The sequence below is a fragment of the Capsicum annuum genome, chromosome 11 (genome assembly GCF_002878395.1).
Source record: "Capsicum annuum cultivar UCD-10X-F1 chromosome 11, UCD10Xv1.1, whole genome shotgun sequence".
NCBI classification, from domain to species: Eukaryota; Viridiplantae; Streptophyta; class Magnoliopsida; order Solanales; family Solanaceae; genus Capsicum; species Capsicum annuum.
The window spans coordinates 14,724,716-14,741,786 of record NC_061121.1 but is presented as its reverse complement, the minus strand read 5'-3'; the positions used below and the strand labels follow the sequence as shown (position 1 = coordinate 14,741,786).

The window sequence follows — 17,071 nt, the reverse complement described above, 5'->3', positions numbered from 1 at the left end:
AAATACCTTGGGTTTTGCTCCTTAGAATTTTTCTGAGTTTTGAACTTTCTAGATATCATATGATTACGGGTACTTGTCGTATGATAGAGTATGGTTTAGGGGGTCTTGGTCGTATGTAAATTAGTGTGATTTGGATAGTGTTTTTCCAAGGTACGAATGGATCATACTAGTCATATGTTAGGGTACTAGTGGTATGATGTCAAACCGTATGATGCCCTAAGTCTAGCCTAGAGGATTTTATTCTGCCTAAGGTACGGTTCTAGAGTACTTGTCGTATGTTCGGGTACGAGATATCCTTGGTGGTCGTATGTTAGACAGTTTTGGGTTCCAAGGGATGCCTAGTGTATGAGTGATGGGTACCACTCATATGGTAGGGTACGGTTGGAGGGGGTATGGTTGTACCTTCCTGTGGGAATTTTATACAGTTTAATTTAGGGTTAGTATGGAATTTTTACCTCTTAACCTCTCATAACCCCAAGACATAAAACATCTTTTTAGGGATTCATTAACCTATTTGCAATCAATTAAACACTCTAAACACTCTTAAAATTCTCTCAAGGAACTTGGGTCAAGAAAGGCTAGGGTTTCTTCAATAAGATCAATTTGGGGCTTACAAGGGTGGTTTCTCTCTATCTTCTTTGTAATCTAGGTATGTTACTCCTCTCTCATTGGTAGTTCAACTAAAGGCATGATTTAATGTATGGTTTGCATGGCATAATTGTGGTATGGTTTTGGGTTTTGAATTATATGTTGGGATTTTTGGTTATGAATGGTTGGTTATGGTTTTTGCATGTTTTAATTATGGTTTTTCATTTTTTAATGGTGGTTTGAACATGTGGTTTTATGGGAATGGTTAATTAGTACCTGGCTTCGGTTTTGGAAACTACATGCCCTCAACATGTTTGATAAAATACTTATGAGAATGGTTTTGTTACATTGTGGAACTTCTATTGAAAACCCTACATAGTATAAAGTGGTAATGGAACCCTAAATTAGCTTGGATAGTTTTAAATGGTTAAATGGTAAGGTCTTAGTAGTCATGGTTATGGTTTAAAGCCTAGTAGGGTACATAGGAATCCCCCAAGCAAACATAATAATGAACTACTTGTGGGGTACATGGGGATCCCTAAGTAAACTTAATGATAATGAAATATCCAAGTACATGGGAATCCCATTTCTTTAAAAAGGTTGGCTAACGACATTGCTTGCAAGCTATAGTCGGTATGACGATACCACTTCTTATAACCTTTGTTCATAATAAATGATTGGCGGTTTGGTTGTGTGACAATGGTTTTAATTGGGAAATAATGACGGGTTGTGATAGCTACCCGTGAAGGTGTGAGTCTAATAGACAGACACTGAAAACTCAAGTTTGCCGACATGAGGATTGGTCATGGAGACCATTGACTAAACTTATAGGTACGCGGGAATCCCCTAAATAACACTTGTATATATGTATCATGGAGAGCAAAGGGTTCATGGGAACCCCCTACTCTTATGGTATCTCCAGTTCGTGCGGCTACATGCATTGGGGCCCATTCAAAGAGTAACACTGGACCCATATAGCCCATGGGTGGTTCTAGGACGGTTAAGCTACACATACCCTAGTAATGATTTTAAAGGCATGCTAAATCCGATTCTCTTTTCCGACATGGATTTTATATATATACATATATATATGGTTGTTTACTTGATTTTAAAGGTTGGAATTATTTAATCCTTACCCTAAGTGCTTGCTAGAGTTCACCCGCTAACCCATCTTTGGTCACCTATATCCCCATGCGATGCAAGAAGTAACCGTTCTACTCCACCTGCTCATTAATTAAATTCGGGATCAACTTATGTTGGATTTAAGTGGAGAGCTTCCATACTCCGGAAGACTCCATTTCATGTCATGGATTTCTTTACACACTTTGAACATTTCATAGACTTTGTTTTTGTCTATGGTTGGGGGCATGTCCCAATCGAATCTTGTTTTACTTTTGGATAGAGGCTTTGCGGAACTATTATGGGATGGTATGGTCGGTGTTGGTATTGGTGTCAGCCTTGGCATTGGTACTAGTATTAGGGCCGACACCAGTTGACTATATTTGATTTATGATTGTTCTATTTTGTTTTGGATTGTAAATATATATAAATATTTGAAACTCATCTGATATGGGATGTAGGTTGGTTATGATGGGGTATTGGGGGTGGCCTCCGATCCCAGTTAGGCTTGAGGCATCCGACACGACTATGCCCTAGTTTGGGTTATGTTAAAAACCTAGTGGGATAAAACCTCGTAAAAAAGAGTACAACGCATATTAACTCTCGCTACTGCTAACATTATTGAACTTTTACATTTCGATCTTGTGCACCATCTTCTTGAAAGTTGCAACTGGAGGATATTTGATGAATAAATCAGCCACATTGTTACTTGAACGAATTTGTTGCACGTTAATATCACCATTCTTTTGTATCTCATGTGCATAGAAAATCTTTGCTGAAATGTGTTTCATTCTATCTCCTTGAATCCCCCCTTAAGTTGTGTTGTGCATGTTGCATTATCCTCATAAAAAAGTCATGGATACTTTGTCACATTTCAAGCCACATTTTTCATGAATGAGATGTATTGTGGGCCTCAACAACATACACTTATGGTTTGCTTCATGAATAGCTATTATCTCAACATAGTTCAATGGAGTGGCTACGATAGACACTTTGTATATCTCAAATATATGGCAGTACCCCCATATATGAACACATCATTTATTTGAGATCGAGCTTTATACAGGTCAAATAAGTACTCAACATCAGCATAACCAACAAGATCAGGACTACAATATTTTGAATAAAATAAGCCCATATGTTTCTCCTAGTAGGAGCAGAATTATACCTTGCTAACAAATTGCTAGAAAGGGTATATCAAGTCTTGTAGTAGTTACAAGATACATTAGTACACCAATTGCACTAAGATATATAACCAATTCAATTTGATATATTTCTCATTCCAGCAAATAATCTATTGCTTTTGAAAACTCCCTAAAGGTTTCAATAACTTTCAGTTATAAATTTATAAAATATGAGGATTATAGATAAGTTTCCCAGAAACTTTTATATGTTTCAAATATTTTGAATCCTTAAAAGTTTTCATATAAATTTGCCAACTGAAAATATTCAAATTTCATCATTTTCAAGTGTCTGGATTGCAAATCAAATAAGTTTTATGCTTAGTAAGTTGCATCCTTTCATGTCACTTGATAAATGTTTCTACGCCGGCATGCTTAAATAAACGTCGAATTCAAATCCTCGTAATCTTTTACAATATTGCACCAATATTATATTTAAGATATTATTAACGATATATAATTTTGTATCGGTTCACAATGTGACCTAACATTTTGAGATCTCATCACTTCATTATTTTTAGGTACATGAACCTCTCATAAAGTTTCATGAAGTGTTATGTAGTAGGCTCTTCAAGACTACATTGCCTTCTTATTATGATTATTTGCTACTTATTCTTTCCAAGAATTATTTCATTTGGATTCGATTGGTCTACTAGCTTTATGTATTAGTAGACTTTATCCTTTAGGGACACAAAATAGGAGCACTTGCAGCTTAAATATGAGATTAAATTTGAGTCAGCAAATACTTTCAACATTTGACTTGAATTATCTTTTGAATGAGGATCTGCTGATAATTCCTAACATATTTCATAGCTTCTTATAATCTCTCCCTTTTGTTAGGAAAACTAATATACATCCTCCGTCTTCTTTGAGGAATTCACCTTTGTGCATTATGGTATATTCATTAATCGTATACCACACATCAAAACTATTACATAGACAACGTGTGGTTCCTGACTCAACACCAACTTTGAGAAGGAGTTAATCATAATTTATTGGTTAAATGCATACAAGTAATTTTGTATATAATATTTCAAACCAATACATGAAGCTTTTGTTCTTATTAGCAATGGTTCATCTATTTATCAAAGACATTCTGTGCCAAATCAACATTATCAAGATGAATTATTTTGATTACACAATCTGAAAATTATGCTCTTAACTCAATTTTATTGAGCAAACAACTTTATGAATGTCAAACTGCAGGTTGACAATAAATGTACATGTGATCATATTATTGATGCATATTTTCAACATATCACATGATAAGTGAACGGACCCATATTCATCTTTTACAATTTTCAGATTTTAAGGGATCTAATCCCAACATTAGTTGGTCCAACCAACTTATCATGAGAACACACAACATTAAAAGTTCATGAATAATTTTTTAATCCTTCAATATCTATTTAATACTTAATATGCATATCTTTGGAATGTCATAATCGCTTATGTCAACTTATGAACTTATTTGTACCAGTAAACTCCAAGTTTATCATGACTTGTGCCTTTTACTTTAGTAAACTTCTTGTTTACTGTGACGCGAATTTTGTACCAATAAAAAATAAACTCTTAGTTTATTATGAAATGTGATCTCATCATGCTTGGGTAACTTTTCACATTCGTGTTTCTTACCACAGTAACTTGAAAATATTTAATCTTTCAATTATTCTACCTCTTCTGGAAGTAGATTGTGATATCTTTACAACCAAGTGCACGTTTGTATTGATAAGTTTTACTAAATATTATCACATTCACCCTAGGGAATGGATCTGTTCTTGTAACAATCAAAATTCTCATTCTCGGGAATGAAATATAATCGTGCCTTAAGCCTATCAAATTATGATAGCTTATAACCTCTTTCAAAATATTACTAATTCAAGAGCAAATCAAGGTAGGCATATAATGTAGAGAATTTTTATATAACATATCGTATAATCATAATAAGCATATGAAAACATTATCACTTTTGATGATTATTATCATATTGTTCCTCCACGCTTATATCCGTGCATTTAATCACTTGTCTTCTTTCAGATATATTATGCACTGCAACCACATTCCTTTCAAGAATGAAGCAAGTTGCCAACTTTTTAATTCTTAATATATTGCTACCATATTCACTTCATGAAATAGAGCATATCAATGGGATATATTTCATGACTTTTCACCAAACACCCATTATTTTGCTTTAACCATCATATTATCATCAATATAGTGTATTGAGAATCAAACTCAATATCTTATCCATATAAAAGTGTCTTAGGCTATAACTTGATGGGAGTTGAACCCAACATCTTATCATCATGGTGCATTGGAACTTTTAAATCAAAGTCTTGTCCTCTTAATAAGATGAGACTTAAATTCATCATCATATTTTTTAACAATATTGTTCTTCATGAACAAATTTAAAGCATAAGTGGTTCCGAATCAATTATTTTTCGTCAAATCCAATAATAATTATATCATTGGTAGCAAAAGACAAATAAAATAAGAAAATACTAACCTTGAAATTACCTTTAGATTTATAATCTCACCTAGTTTGACAGAGTCTCGTGTTGATAACGTATTATAAAATATAAAATAAGAACAAGAAGAATGGAGAAAGAAGAGAGAGTGTAATTCTTATTTCTCTTGAGTGGGTCAATTACGATGAAAGAAAACCCCTTTATAGGGGAAAACTAACCTTGTAGTTTCTAACTTTTTCATAAATAAACATTCACTATATATGGTAAAGTAGGCATTCACTATATATGGTAAAATAGACATTCACTATATTTGGTAATTTATTTATAACAGTGAGTTATATATTGAAAGTTATATAACTCACTTTTTTAGTAAGTTATCCTTTTCTGTTTTTACAAAAGTGAGTTATATTTATTTTTATAATTTATGTGAATTTTTATAAAACTCACATATTATGTGAGCTTTCTATTTTTTTGTAATTTTTATTTTGTAAAACTCATATTTATTTATTTTATTAAACTTACTAATTATGTGAGTTATGAAACCTTTTCTTTATCTTATAATGCCTCTGTTTTTATCATATAAAACTCACTAATTATGTGAGTTATTCAAATATAAAATAAGTAACTGACTTAAAAAGTGAGTCATTTATTTGATATAGCTCTAAAATATGTGAGTTATGTGCACAACTTTATCAGTGATGTGAAATATGAATATGTTGCTAAAAATATATGAGTTATGCAAAACAAATTAGATACTATATAACTAGATGTGAGAATGGAGTATATACAAATTAATGGCTATATACTATACAATTAAAATCTTTTTTTCTTTTAAAAAGGGAAAAACATAGAGAAAATTGTTACATCTACTTTCAGAATATATCGTACAAAGTTGAGTTATCCATCAAAAATGTCAGTCAATGAAAAAAACGTATAACCATTAGAAAAAAGTGTAAAACTCACAAAATAATGAGTTATCCTTCTTATTTCTATAAATTCACCTTTTATGTGAGTTATATAGAGCTCACTGTTTATAAACTATTTTTATTTATAAAGCTCACTAATTATGTGAGTTAAAAGACAAAAGGAAACTGCATAGCTCAAATAATTAGTAAGCACAATAAAATAAAAATTGATTAAAAAATAAATAAATATATGAGTTTTATAAAATAAAAATTACAAAAGAAAAATAGAAAGTCCATATAATATGTGAGTTTTATATCCTTTTTATTTGTACATAACTCGCTAAAAATGTGAGTTATATAACTTTTAATAAATAGTTCACAAAAAAAGTAAGTTATCTATATAACTCACTTTTTTTGTGAGTTATGTACAAATAAAAAGGATAACTCACTTAAAAAGTGAGTTATACACTGGCATAATTCACTAAAAAAGTTAGTTAAGCATATTTGGTACCATCCTAAAACTATGATATATTTTGATACTTTTTTTAAATAGGTGACATACTTTGATCGCGGACTCACTTTTCACTCTGGAAAGGAAAGAAGTCAACAACAATGGGAAAGGTTGTTCTATGATTTTGATTTTAGTGATTACAAAATTCCTATATCAGAATTGAGATCTATTATTGAGGTTTATCCTTACATAGAACTCATCTCACTATAAGTACTTATGATGGAAGATATGCCAAGTATAGGTTCAGAGCATTAGAAGCTGCTGTTGGTTCTTGTTTTTCCCTTTTGTTTTCTTTAGTCCTATAAGTTTTTGGGCACACGCTTTACACGTGTACCTTACGTATCATTTGGTGTAATTTTATGAAATTACATATTACTAAATGATAGTGTCTGAATTATTTTGAATAAAAAATAAAAGAGAAATTGTCCTATTGTAATTTCTGATTTACCTTTTTTCAGTTATCCGGGATTAGTCGACATTATATATACTAAATAGAAAGAAATTAAATGATAAAGGTTGAAGTAATAGTCTATTGAGCTAATCTAACATTAGATTATGTGAATTTAATGTGCAATTAATAAGATATCTAAACTTGACATGTAGTATAATGATAGATTGATAGTAGATATTGAGTGTAAATATGGATAAAAAACATATAGATATCGTGTTATAATTAGGGAAAAGGACATAAATATCACTTCAGCTGAAATTATTGACACGGAAATGACCATTAAATTTTAATTTCATTTTCTAGCCATTTGCTGGCAGCTTTATACAATACTGATATAAATTTGATATATATCTTGTACATATATATATTTTATACAATAAAAATACAATTTTCTATATGCATCTTATTCATATTTTATACAATAATGATGCAAATTTTATGCACGTTATATGAAAAAAAACTGATGATTTGTATGGGAACATAGTAGGGAAAAGGGGGTTAAGACATGGGTGGCAGGCCAATCGGGATTTGAATTTCACACAAATGCAGAAGTTTGAGTTTGAATCACTTGTACATGCATATGCAGATGACATGCTAATTTTTAGCAAAGGAATCTTTCAATCAGTAATACTGATAATTAGAGGATTGCACACCTTCTCTATGACCTCAAAATTTAATACAAATATAGTCAAGTCATGTATATTTAGTGCAAACATGGATCATCAAGTATTTGAGGATCTAAGTGAACCAACATGCTATGAGAAAGGTACAATGCCATTCAGATATTTGGGTATCCCCGTCTCTTCAAAGAATCTTGCGAAATGTTGATTGAAAAAATAGTTAGCAGAATCAAGACTTGGGGTCTAAACATTAATTCAGTGTTACTGCACATTCATCTATGTTTATTCTAATAAAAAGGGTTATGAAGCAAATAGTGGTATTATGCAGGAATTTCTTATTGATTGGACAAGCTTACTCAAATAAGCCCCCTCCCATAACCTGGCGGGACTTAGTGTGTAGATCTAAACATGAAGGAGAGTTTGGTATAATTGATTCTATTAGCTAGAATGAAGCTGCAGTGGGAAAATATGTATGGAAAATATTTGGAGTCATGATGGCATCTATCATATTCCACCGGGTAAGCCGATATCGTAATCCGGAGTTATGGCAATGCGTTACCTCGGTAAGAACGTCCAACATGGACTCTATATATGAACACAATATATAACAACAACATTTCACTACTAACAACAACCGATATTCAAACACAAATTCTACGACCTGATAGTATTAACACAAGAGCTTCTAAACTTGACAAGAGGAATTTACAATCCCAGAATCTAAAATGTCTTAAATAATCTCATACATTTGTCTCGAAAGCAAAAGACAAATAAGAATAGAGGGGAAAGAGGGAAACTCAATCTCCAAGAGATAACCCCATTTACGAATAGTCAACTCGCACGAACTAGCTCAACGACGGCAACTAGAACCTGGGTCTGCACCAAAAAGTACAGAAGTGTAGTATGACTACCAAAACACGGGTACTCAGTAGGCATCATTGGCCGACTGAGCTCAAATATAATGTAAAGATGATATAAATTAAGACAATGATCTTAAAGTCAAGGGGTAGGATCGAACCTGAATCTGCTTTGAAACCACTGTAATAACATCTTTACTACTACAGCACTAACATGACATACTATTTCAATATACTCCATAATCACCATAACAATTGAGTACCATTTTGAAAGCATACATCCATATACACAATAGAAAAACATCTACTTGCCATAATCATCATCAACCATCTTTATAACATACACACAAGAACTTACCACGATGTCCCATACCACCGGAAAGTACACGAAAGAGAGCACAATAAAGAACTCATCATGGCGTCCCATACCACCGGAGAGTACACAAAAGAATATAACCAATAATACCATAAAGCACAGCTGCTCCATCAATTTACCAAAAACCGCAGGTAGCACAACCCTGCCATGACTCATTATCGAAATCCACTTCCAAACACCCATACCGTAATTCAGCATAAAGAAAGCAACATTGTCATAGCATAGGCATGTAATCATTAATTCTATAATTCATTGATAAATACCGCAAAGTCCATACTAATTAACCTTATTTTTTTTCAGAAGTCAAAAGATTACAAATCTTAAAATCACTAGTCATCAAAGTGGGGAAAAACTACAAGTCACCCATAGTATAGGTTATTAAAGTATCATAAGGCCATTCTTTAACTAGCATCATCATGGCATGAGTTATCAAATAAGCCATCTCAATTTCACATGTTAGAAGATAATTTAAATAACCATCACGCAATACTAGATCCATCATCACTAAGCATGTCACAACCTTAAGGACTAGTTTACATATTCTAATCAAGTAAAATCCACCAACTAGTTTATTAGATTTCTAGGTTCCAAATAATAATCATATCTTTTAGAAGTAGCTAGTTATCACATAAACCACCTTATTAGGCAAGATTTCATAATATAACCTCTTATTCAAGTCAAGTATATATATTAGGTTAGCCCTTGAATTTTTATGAAAGCTTACACATAACGCTAAGCCTTAACTCAATATTAGACACAAATTTCCTCTAGTAGCTAATTTAGCATCAACAAAGGTCACACCTCTTATATAGTGATTTGGAACAAGAAACGAATAACAATTTACCAAGAGAGACCTCATAATTCAAGCACATAGGTAGTTGGCCCCACATGGCCTAACCTTACAAATTTCAATACATATAAGTAAATTTGCTCCACACGGCATCATAATGTTCTTACCTCTTCCGGATTCACCAGGCATCATCACAATATCAACATATTCCTCCGAATTCATCAGGTATTATCATAATATCACACATTCCACCGAACTCGAACCGGGCATCATCATAATCTCACGTATTCCTCCGAATTCATCGGGCATCATCATAATATTACATATTCCTCTGGACTCGAACCGGGCATCATCATAATATCACATAATCCTCTGATCTTTAACCGGGCATCATCATAATATCAAGTATTCCTCCAAATTCATTCGGCATCATCATAATATCACACATTCCTCCGGACTCGAACTGTGGCATCATCATAATATCACATATTCCTCCGGACTCGAATCAGGAATCATCATAATATCACATATTTCTCCAGATACAACAACATACATCCACATGCATGGCCAAACCAATAAGCATACATAAAAGATCACAATATATAAAGAAGTAGGGATGTGGGATAACACTTGCCATTTTACCTTACTAATAAGCTTCACACATGATATGAGCATCAACAAGAGCATGAGTATTTACCAAACATGCACAGTAATTACTTAACAAGGGTATTCAACTCATGATCACAAGATAATCTGATAATCGAGTGCAACCATCACAACTCCTACATATATGTATATAGCTTGGACAATCACCACGTATCTAGGTCGCTAAGCATTTACTTAGTTCAATCTTGAGGTGGGTCAATTCCTACTTCTAAATCCCGAGAATGCCAAGCTTACTAACACATGTCTAGATTCTACCCGAAATTAGGCTAAGTCATCCATACCTCACCATAAGGGCTTACCAATCCTTTCTAGGTCAATAGGCAAAGTCTCTTCAAGAATCCTTCCTAAGTCAACCCAACACCAAGGTCATCTCCTATCTAGGCATTATATAGGTCAATACACTCCTAATGATAGAGAAGTATACCATTCACGTCTACTTAAAATAATATTCATGAGACCCAATTAAGCTAACCAAGGTTCTAGACTAAGGGTGAAATATCATACCTTATAAATCCATGGCCTATAGCAATTAATGAATTCTAAATTCACCATTTAATCAACTATCGTCTAAATTCTCCACCTAATCTCACAAGATATCAATGATTACATTATAAACACACTCAATCTATACTATGGGAAAACCTAACCTACGTTGAATCCAAGCAACTCACGAACTAATGAAATTTTCCTTTCTTTTCCTTTCCGAGAAGCTTCTCCTTCCACAAGCAATGCTATAAATAATACAATATAAGCATTACAACAAGAATGAAAATATCCATTATAGCACCATTGTGACATGGGTTTCAAATGGACACCAAAACCACAATTGGGTTTCATCCTTGGAAAGGAGTTTTCAAGACCAACCATAGCCTAATTATCTTTAGGAAGTTAAAACTCTCAAGTAATTTGAGTCAATCACTCAATTTTGGGGATACAATTTACCCACAATGATTTAGGGGTTTTGAGTCAAGAAATCATGAAATCAATATCAAATTAGGGGAATTCTTACTTAGATTTATAGCAAAAGGATGGATTACACAAGTTACTAAGCTCCTAATCAACCCACAAGACCCATTTTTTAAGTCACCAATATCTTATGGATGCTAGGGCTTTAATAGAAATGAAGAATACCCCAAAATCTGCCCAAAAGACCCTTTTATATGATTTTAGATGGGCCCGTAAGGTCAAAACTTGTTTTTGACCTTTCGGACTTATTCAGACTCTGTTTTTCGCAAATGAACTATGTAACCTCACTAAATTCGACATTCCAGACGCATTGGTAAAGTCATATTTTCCATCCAAGGTCATTTAGGTCACTGTGGGTCCCACACCCATATATTTCAGTTTTTGACTTTTGAACTAATGGATCAAAATGAGCTCGAGTGTTGTGGGATCCGAACCAAGGGTCTATCTATCCTAAAATTAATATTACATAGCTACTGGCACAGTTAAAATTTGCATCCGAAATTATTTAAATGAATTTTTCACTCCTTCGGGGATAGTGGTATGGACTGCATATATTTTACCCTCCCCAGAGCCCACTATGTGGGAATAAACTGGGTTTGTTGCTGTTGTTGTTGTTTTTGCTCGGCAGCCATTTGGAATCGACGAAGACTTCAAATTAGAAAAGCGATTCTAAAAATCATACAAACTGTCAGGTAACTGAACTATTGATTCCAAAAAATTACTAATAAATTGAGACGACTATGGAGGAGCTCTATAAGTGAAAATAAGCAAGAGCACGGCTAATAACCTGAAGGGTCATTACAATTCTACGATCATAAATAATGATATACGTGTGTCATTGTACATGTGGATGTTGATGCACATGGCTTTAGGCCTATTTTAAGGATAAATGTAGTTGAGTGGCCCTTCGAAGGACCGTTGAATTCATCACCACCCCCACCTTGACTCCCCAAAGTCGACGACAATTTGAATGATTATGAGAATGATGGTGATCATCCAATTAATATGGAAGATGATTCTATGCATATGGAAGATGTTTCATCGGACTCGCAAGATGCAAAAGAAGATTGTGGAACGGGATTACAACCAAGACATTCCTTCACTAATGGAAGTAGGCACATTAGCATTGTCAATGCCTTATCCCATGTTTACAGTCGTGCGCATCATGGACTTGCATGAGGAACTTCGCTGAAAGTTTTCATGTAAATCAACACTGTGGAGAACATCTTTATGTATTCTACACCGCGACAAAGGCTTATCTCTTGATGAGTTTAGCGAGCATTTTGCGGAATTGATGAATAATTTCCCCAAGGCAACACATGTCCTTGAAAATGTGCTTGGTTTTGAGAAATGGAGTAGAGCATACTTCCCGAACAATAGGTACGATGTGATGACCATAAACATCGTTGAGTCGCCCAAGTCAGTGTTGACGGATGAATGGGAGTAGCCCGTGTCATACATATTCAATTCAATTACTAAAAAATTTGGTGAAAAGTATAGGGAGCGGCATGCCTTTGTCGACAGTACAAACAACAAATTTGTGCCTTGTGCAGAAATGATTCTAAGGGATGATAAGAGTGCGAGCGATTCCTTGTATGTGACTAATATAAATTGGGATCTCGATCAATTCATCGTGTTCGGCAACGGTGTTACTGTCAAGGCCAATCTCTTGGAGATGAGTTATTCTTGTAGGAAATATGACTTGGTGAAAATGCCATGTGAAAATGCGATGGCCGCTTTGCGAGCAAAGTATGGTGATGGCGAAGGTTATGGTAACTCCATATACGAGTACTCTTCGTCAATTTATAAAGTTGAAACTTACCTCCTCACATACTCTGAAGTTATTAACATTGTCCCTCCAGAGTTCGAATAGACTGTGCCACAGGAATTGCAAGACACTAAGATTTTTCCACCCCCTATGGTCCCAAACTCGGAAGGAAGAAAGTCAAACGCGTTAAGGGCATCGATGAAACATTCAAGTCCAAAAGGAGGAATAAGTGTTCAATATGCAAGAAATCCGGGCACAAAAGAACCACTTGTAGCATGGCCAACAAATGTTACATAGGCTTTTTTGGGTTGTTGCTTTTTGTGTTGGTTATTCTTCTATACAACCAACTTTTCAAATATTTATTCCTTGTTCAATGAACACAATTGTACAATGACTTGATTAAATTCACGAAGAGTAAAAAATGATATGTAGTCTATCATCGATCTTAGCCGTAGTCACTCCTCGATCAAACATATAAGTCGATTGCAGACCATATGAATCGATGGGCCATCAGTAGCTTGTAGTTTGAAAGAAAATAATTAAATTAAAAAAAGTTTAAACAAATAATCACATGATTTGGGGCTGGTGAAAGAAAATATTAAATTGAAAAAGATTTAAAAATATAATAACTTATTTTGAGACTGGTGAAAGAAAATAATTAGTTAAAAAAGATTTAAATAGATAATCACATGTTTTGGGATTGGTGAAAGAAAATAATTAAATTAATTTTTTTTTAAAACATAATCACATGATTTGGGGGAGGTTAAAGAAAATTAATTAAATTAAAAAAATTAAAGGACATAATCACATGATTTGGGGGTGGTGAAAAGGAAATAATTAAATTAAAAAAAGTTTAAACACATAATCACATGATTTGGGGGTGGTTAAATAAACAATTTTAAGCTGTTGGTAACGCTTAATAGACTGCAATCGATGTTGACCCATGTCAAATCCATGTAAAAAATATACTTGTGCTTTGAGGGTCCATCGATTCGTTTGGTATACCGTAGACTTTGCATCATTATGGGTAAACCGACCAATCATTTTTTCGATGTTATAATCTATTGATTTTGCGTCAATTTTATACTATAATCGAGGGCCTTAGTTGGTTTTGAGCCTCGATTTTCGACCTGTTTTTAGTATTAGTGATTGAATTTTAGTCGTGTTTTTAATTCTAGTTCAAAACAGGCATAGCATTTCAAACTTTACTTTTAATATGTTAAAACTTTACGTTTTTCGGAGGTTTTGATTTTATGTCTCCCTCCTTTGTTTAGTTTTTTTTATTAAATTAATATGGCCTGGTCTATGTCAAACCCCCCACTACCTCAAGAACTGAGTGCTCGGTAGATGGTTTTCCCAAAAAAAAAAAAAGTAAGTTCATGAAAACATACTTTTACATGAGTTGATTGATCTTTCTCAGTCTACTGCTCAGGTGCACATTCACTACTATATGTAATTTCATAAGATTATATACTTATTCACATAAAACACACGTATGTACGAAACGCGCGCTTAGAAACTATTGAGATGAAAGAAAGATTGAACTTCAAAACTGAGCATATATTTTTCTAATATATATATATATGTACACACCATCCACACAGTTTTCCTATAGTGATGGGGGATTAGGTATAGTCCCCTACCTAGTTTATTCATTAGCAAAAAACGTACAAAGGAGGTTGACTGCCTTGCCTCCTGTTGGTGTGAAAATAATTTGTCCGATTGCTTTTCCGATTACCATCAACAAACAAGAGCTAAGAAGAAAGAGGATGAAAGAAAATGAAGAAGATTTAGCAAAAGACTAAATTACCCTGGACATTTATTGCTTTGCAAGAGAATAATTGGCATAATTTTCTTAAATCAAGTGATTATCACAAAATCCTCTTAAGAATTTCTTATATATATTTTTTCCTTGCACAAAAAGATTACACAAAATAAATTTGTATAGGCAACAACCAATAACATTAGGCCAAGTGTACACTTTTATTAGAGCCGGTTAGAGTTTTTCACTTATTTATACTACCATGTATAGATTTATGGATACATAGTGAAATACAAAAGAAAATTTTTCTTCTGAATTATTGTTTTTCTTCATGGTATTAGAGCAAGGGCTTTGAATCCTTATTCTATCTTTTTTTTTCCAAATTCCCACACCGTGACTCACTTCTTTTCAATCATGAGTGATAATTCAACTGTAATAGCTCGAAGAACTACAGTACCTGCTGCTACTGATTTTACTTCATCCTCCCATCCTTATTTCATCTCTCCGTCTGATTCACTGGGTACTTTGCTGGTGAATACTCCTTTTGATGGAAAAAGTTTTGCAGGATGGAATAGGATAATGATGATTGCGTTGACTACCAAAAATACGATAGGTTTCATTGATGGATCGACCATTGCACCAACTGAAAACAAAGATCTATACAAGGCTTGGAGCAGGGCCAACAACATGGTGATCTCCTGGCTTTTAAACTCTCTTTCTCGGGAGATTTCGGAAAGTGTCATCTACTCATCCCCAACTAAGGAGTTGTGGAATGATTTGGAAGCAAGGTTTGGCCAAAGCAGCGGAGCTAAGCTTTTTCAACTTCAAAAGAAACTGAGTGACCTTTCACAAGGTACTTGTGACATTGCAACTTACTACACAAAGATCAAGCGATTATGGGATGAGCTTGATGTTTGGATGCCTTCATCATGTGTAGTTGTGACTGTACTTGCAGAGCAAAAGACAAGAATATCAAGGCAAAGCAGGATCTGAGGCTGGTACAATTCCTCATGGGTTTGAATGAGTCTTATTATAGTGCTAGAGGTAATATCTTACTGATTTCTCCTTTGCCATCTATCGCTAATGCTTATGCACTACTCATGCAAGAATACAAACAAAGGGAAGTGCTCACAACCACCAAATATCCTAGAGATGGATCTACTTTTGTAGCTACTGGAAAGAATAATTTTAACAGAAGACCCCCTCCTCCGGTTAACAAAGGAATGAAGTTTTATAATGATAATAAAAAGTCTAACCTTGTTAGCAAATATTGCAGGAAATCAGGACCTATCATTGATTATTGTTATAAGATTCATGGTTTTTTAGTCGATTTTAAGTTTACCAGGACAAAGAACAATACACACACAGCACAAGGCAATGCAGTTTCTTCAGAAGAAGGTGTAGGGAATCAGTTTTACTACAATGTTGACCCTACGGAGACAGAAAAACTATTCACTCAAGAACAACTGAATCAAATCAAACACATGCTTAACCAAGGAAAAATTGGTGATCAAAACACTGAAACTGAGGCCATAGCTAATGTTAATTGTGGTGGTATAAGTCCTGTACCTTTTTCTTTTCATTCTGAAATTTCTCACAAAGAAATCTATCCTAATTCATGGATCATAGATTCGGGGGAAAGTCAACACATGACTTTTCACAAAGATTACTTTAATTCCCTTAAGTTATTGCCTAGAGCATCATTTGTCAAACTTCTTAACTCTCATAGGGTCAGAGTAACACATGCAGGTTCTATAAGACTATTTCCAAATTTCATTATCACTAATGTTTTGTTTGTCCTAAGTTTCCATTTCAATTTGTTATTTGTTCAAAAGTTATGTGAACAATTTCATCATTTATTGATCTTCTCTTCATCTCTCTGTTTTATGCAGGATCCTTCAACGAAGAGCCCAATGATGCTTGGTGAATCCAGAAATGGTCGTTATGTGTTACAGAGTAATCAACCTTGTGTTTTCAAATCTAGTAAACCTAGTAGTAATTTTTCTAGTTCAGTCTTTCAATCAAAGAGTAGCAATTCTATTG

General features: G+C 33.8%; 1 protein-coding gene and 1 pseudogene across 1 annotated transcript; one reads left to right on the top strand and one right to left on the bottom strand.

Annotated features, from left to right (window-relative positions):
- Positions 1-10,088, bottom strand: part of LOC107846707 — a 31,425-nt pseudogene extending 21,337 nt beyond the window's left edge.
- A 5,354-nt stretch (positions 10,089-15,442) lies between these two features.
- Positions 15,443-16,021, top strand: LOC124888788. The gene has a single exon (XM_047400079.1). It carries the CDS (start codon positions 15,443-15,445, stop codon positions 16,019-16,021), a length of 579 nt encoding a protein of 192 aa, XP_047256035.1.
- The last annotated feature ends 1,050 nt before the right edge of the window (positions 16,022-17,071 follow it).

What these genes read in the sequence shown, in the direction of transcription:
- LOC124888788 (XM_047400079.1), top strand. Translation starts at nt 15,443, where the DNA reads ATGAGTGATAATTCAACTGTAATAGCTCGAAGAACTACAGTACCTGCT.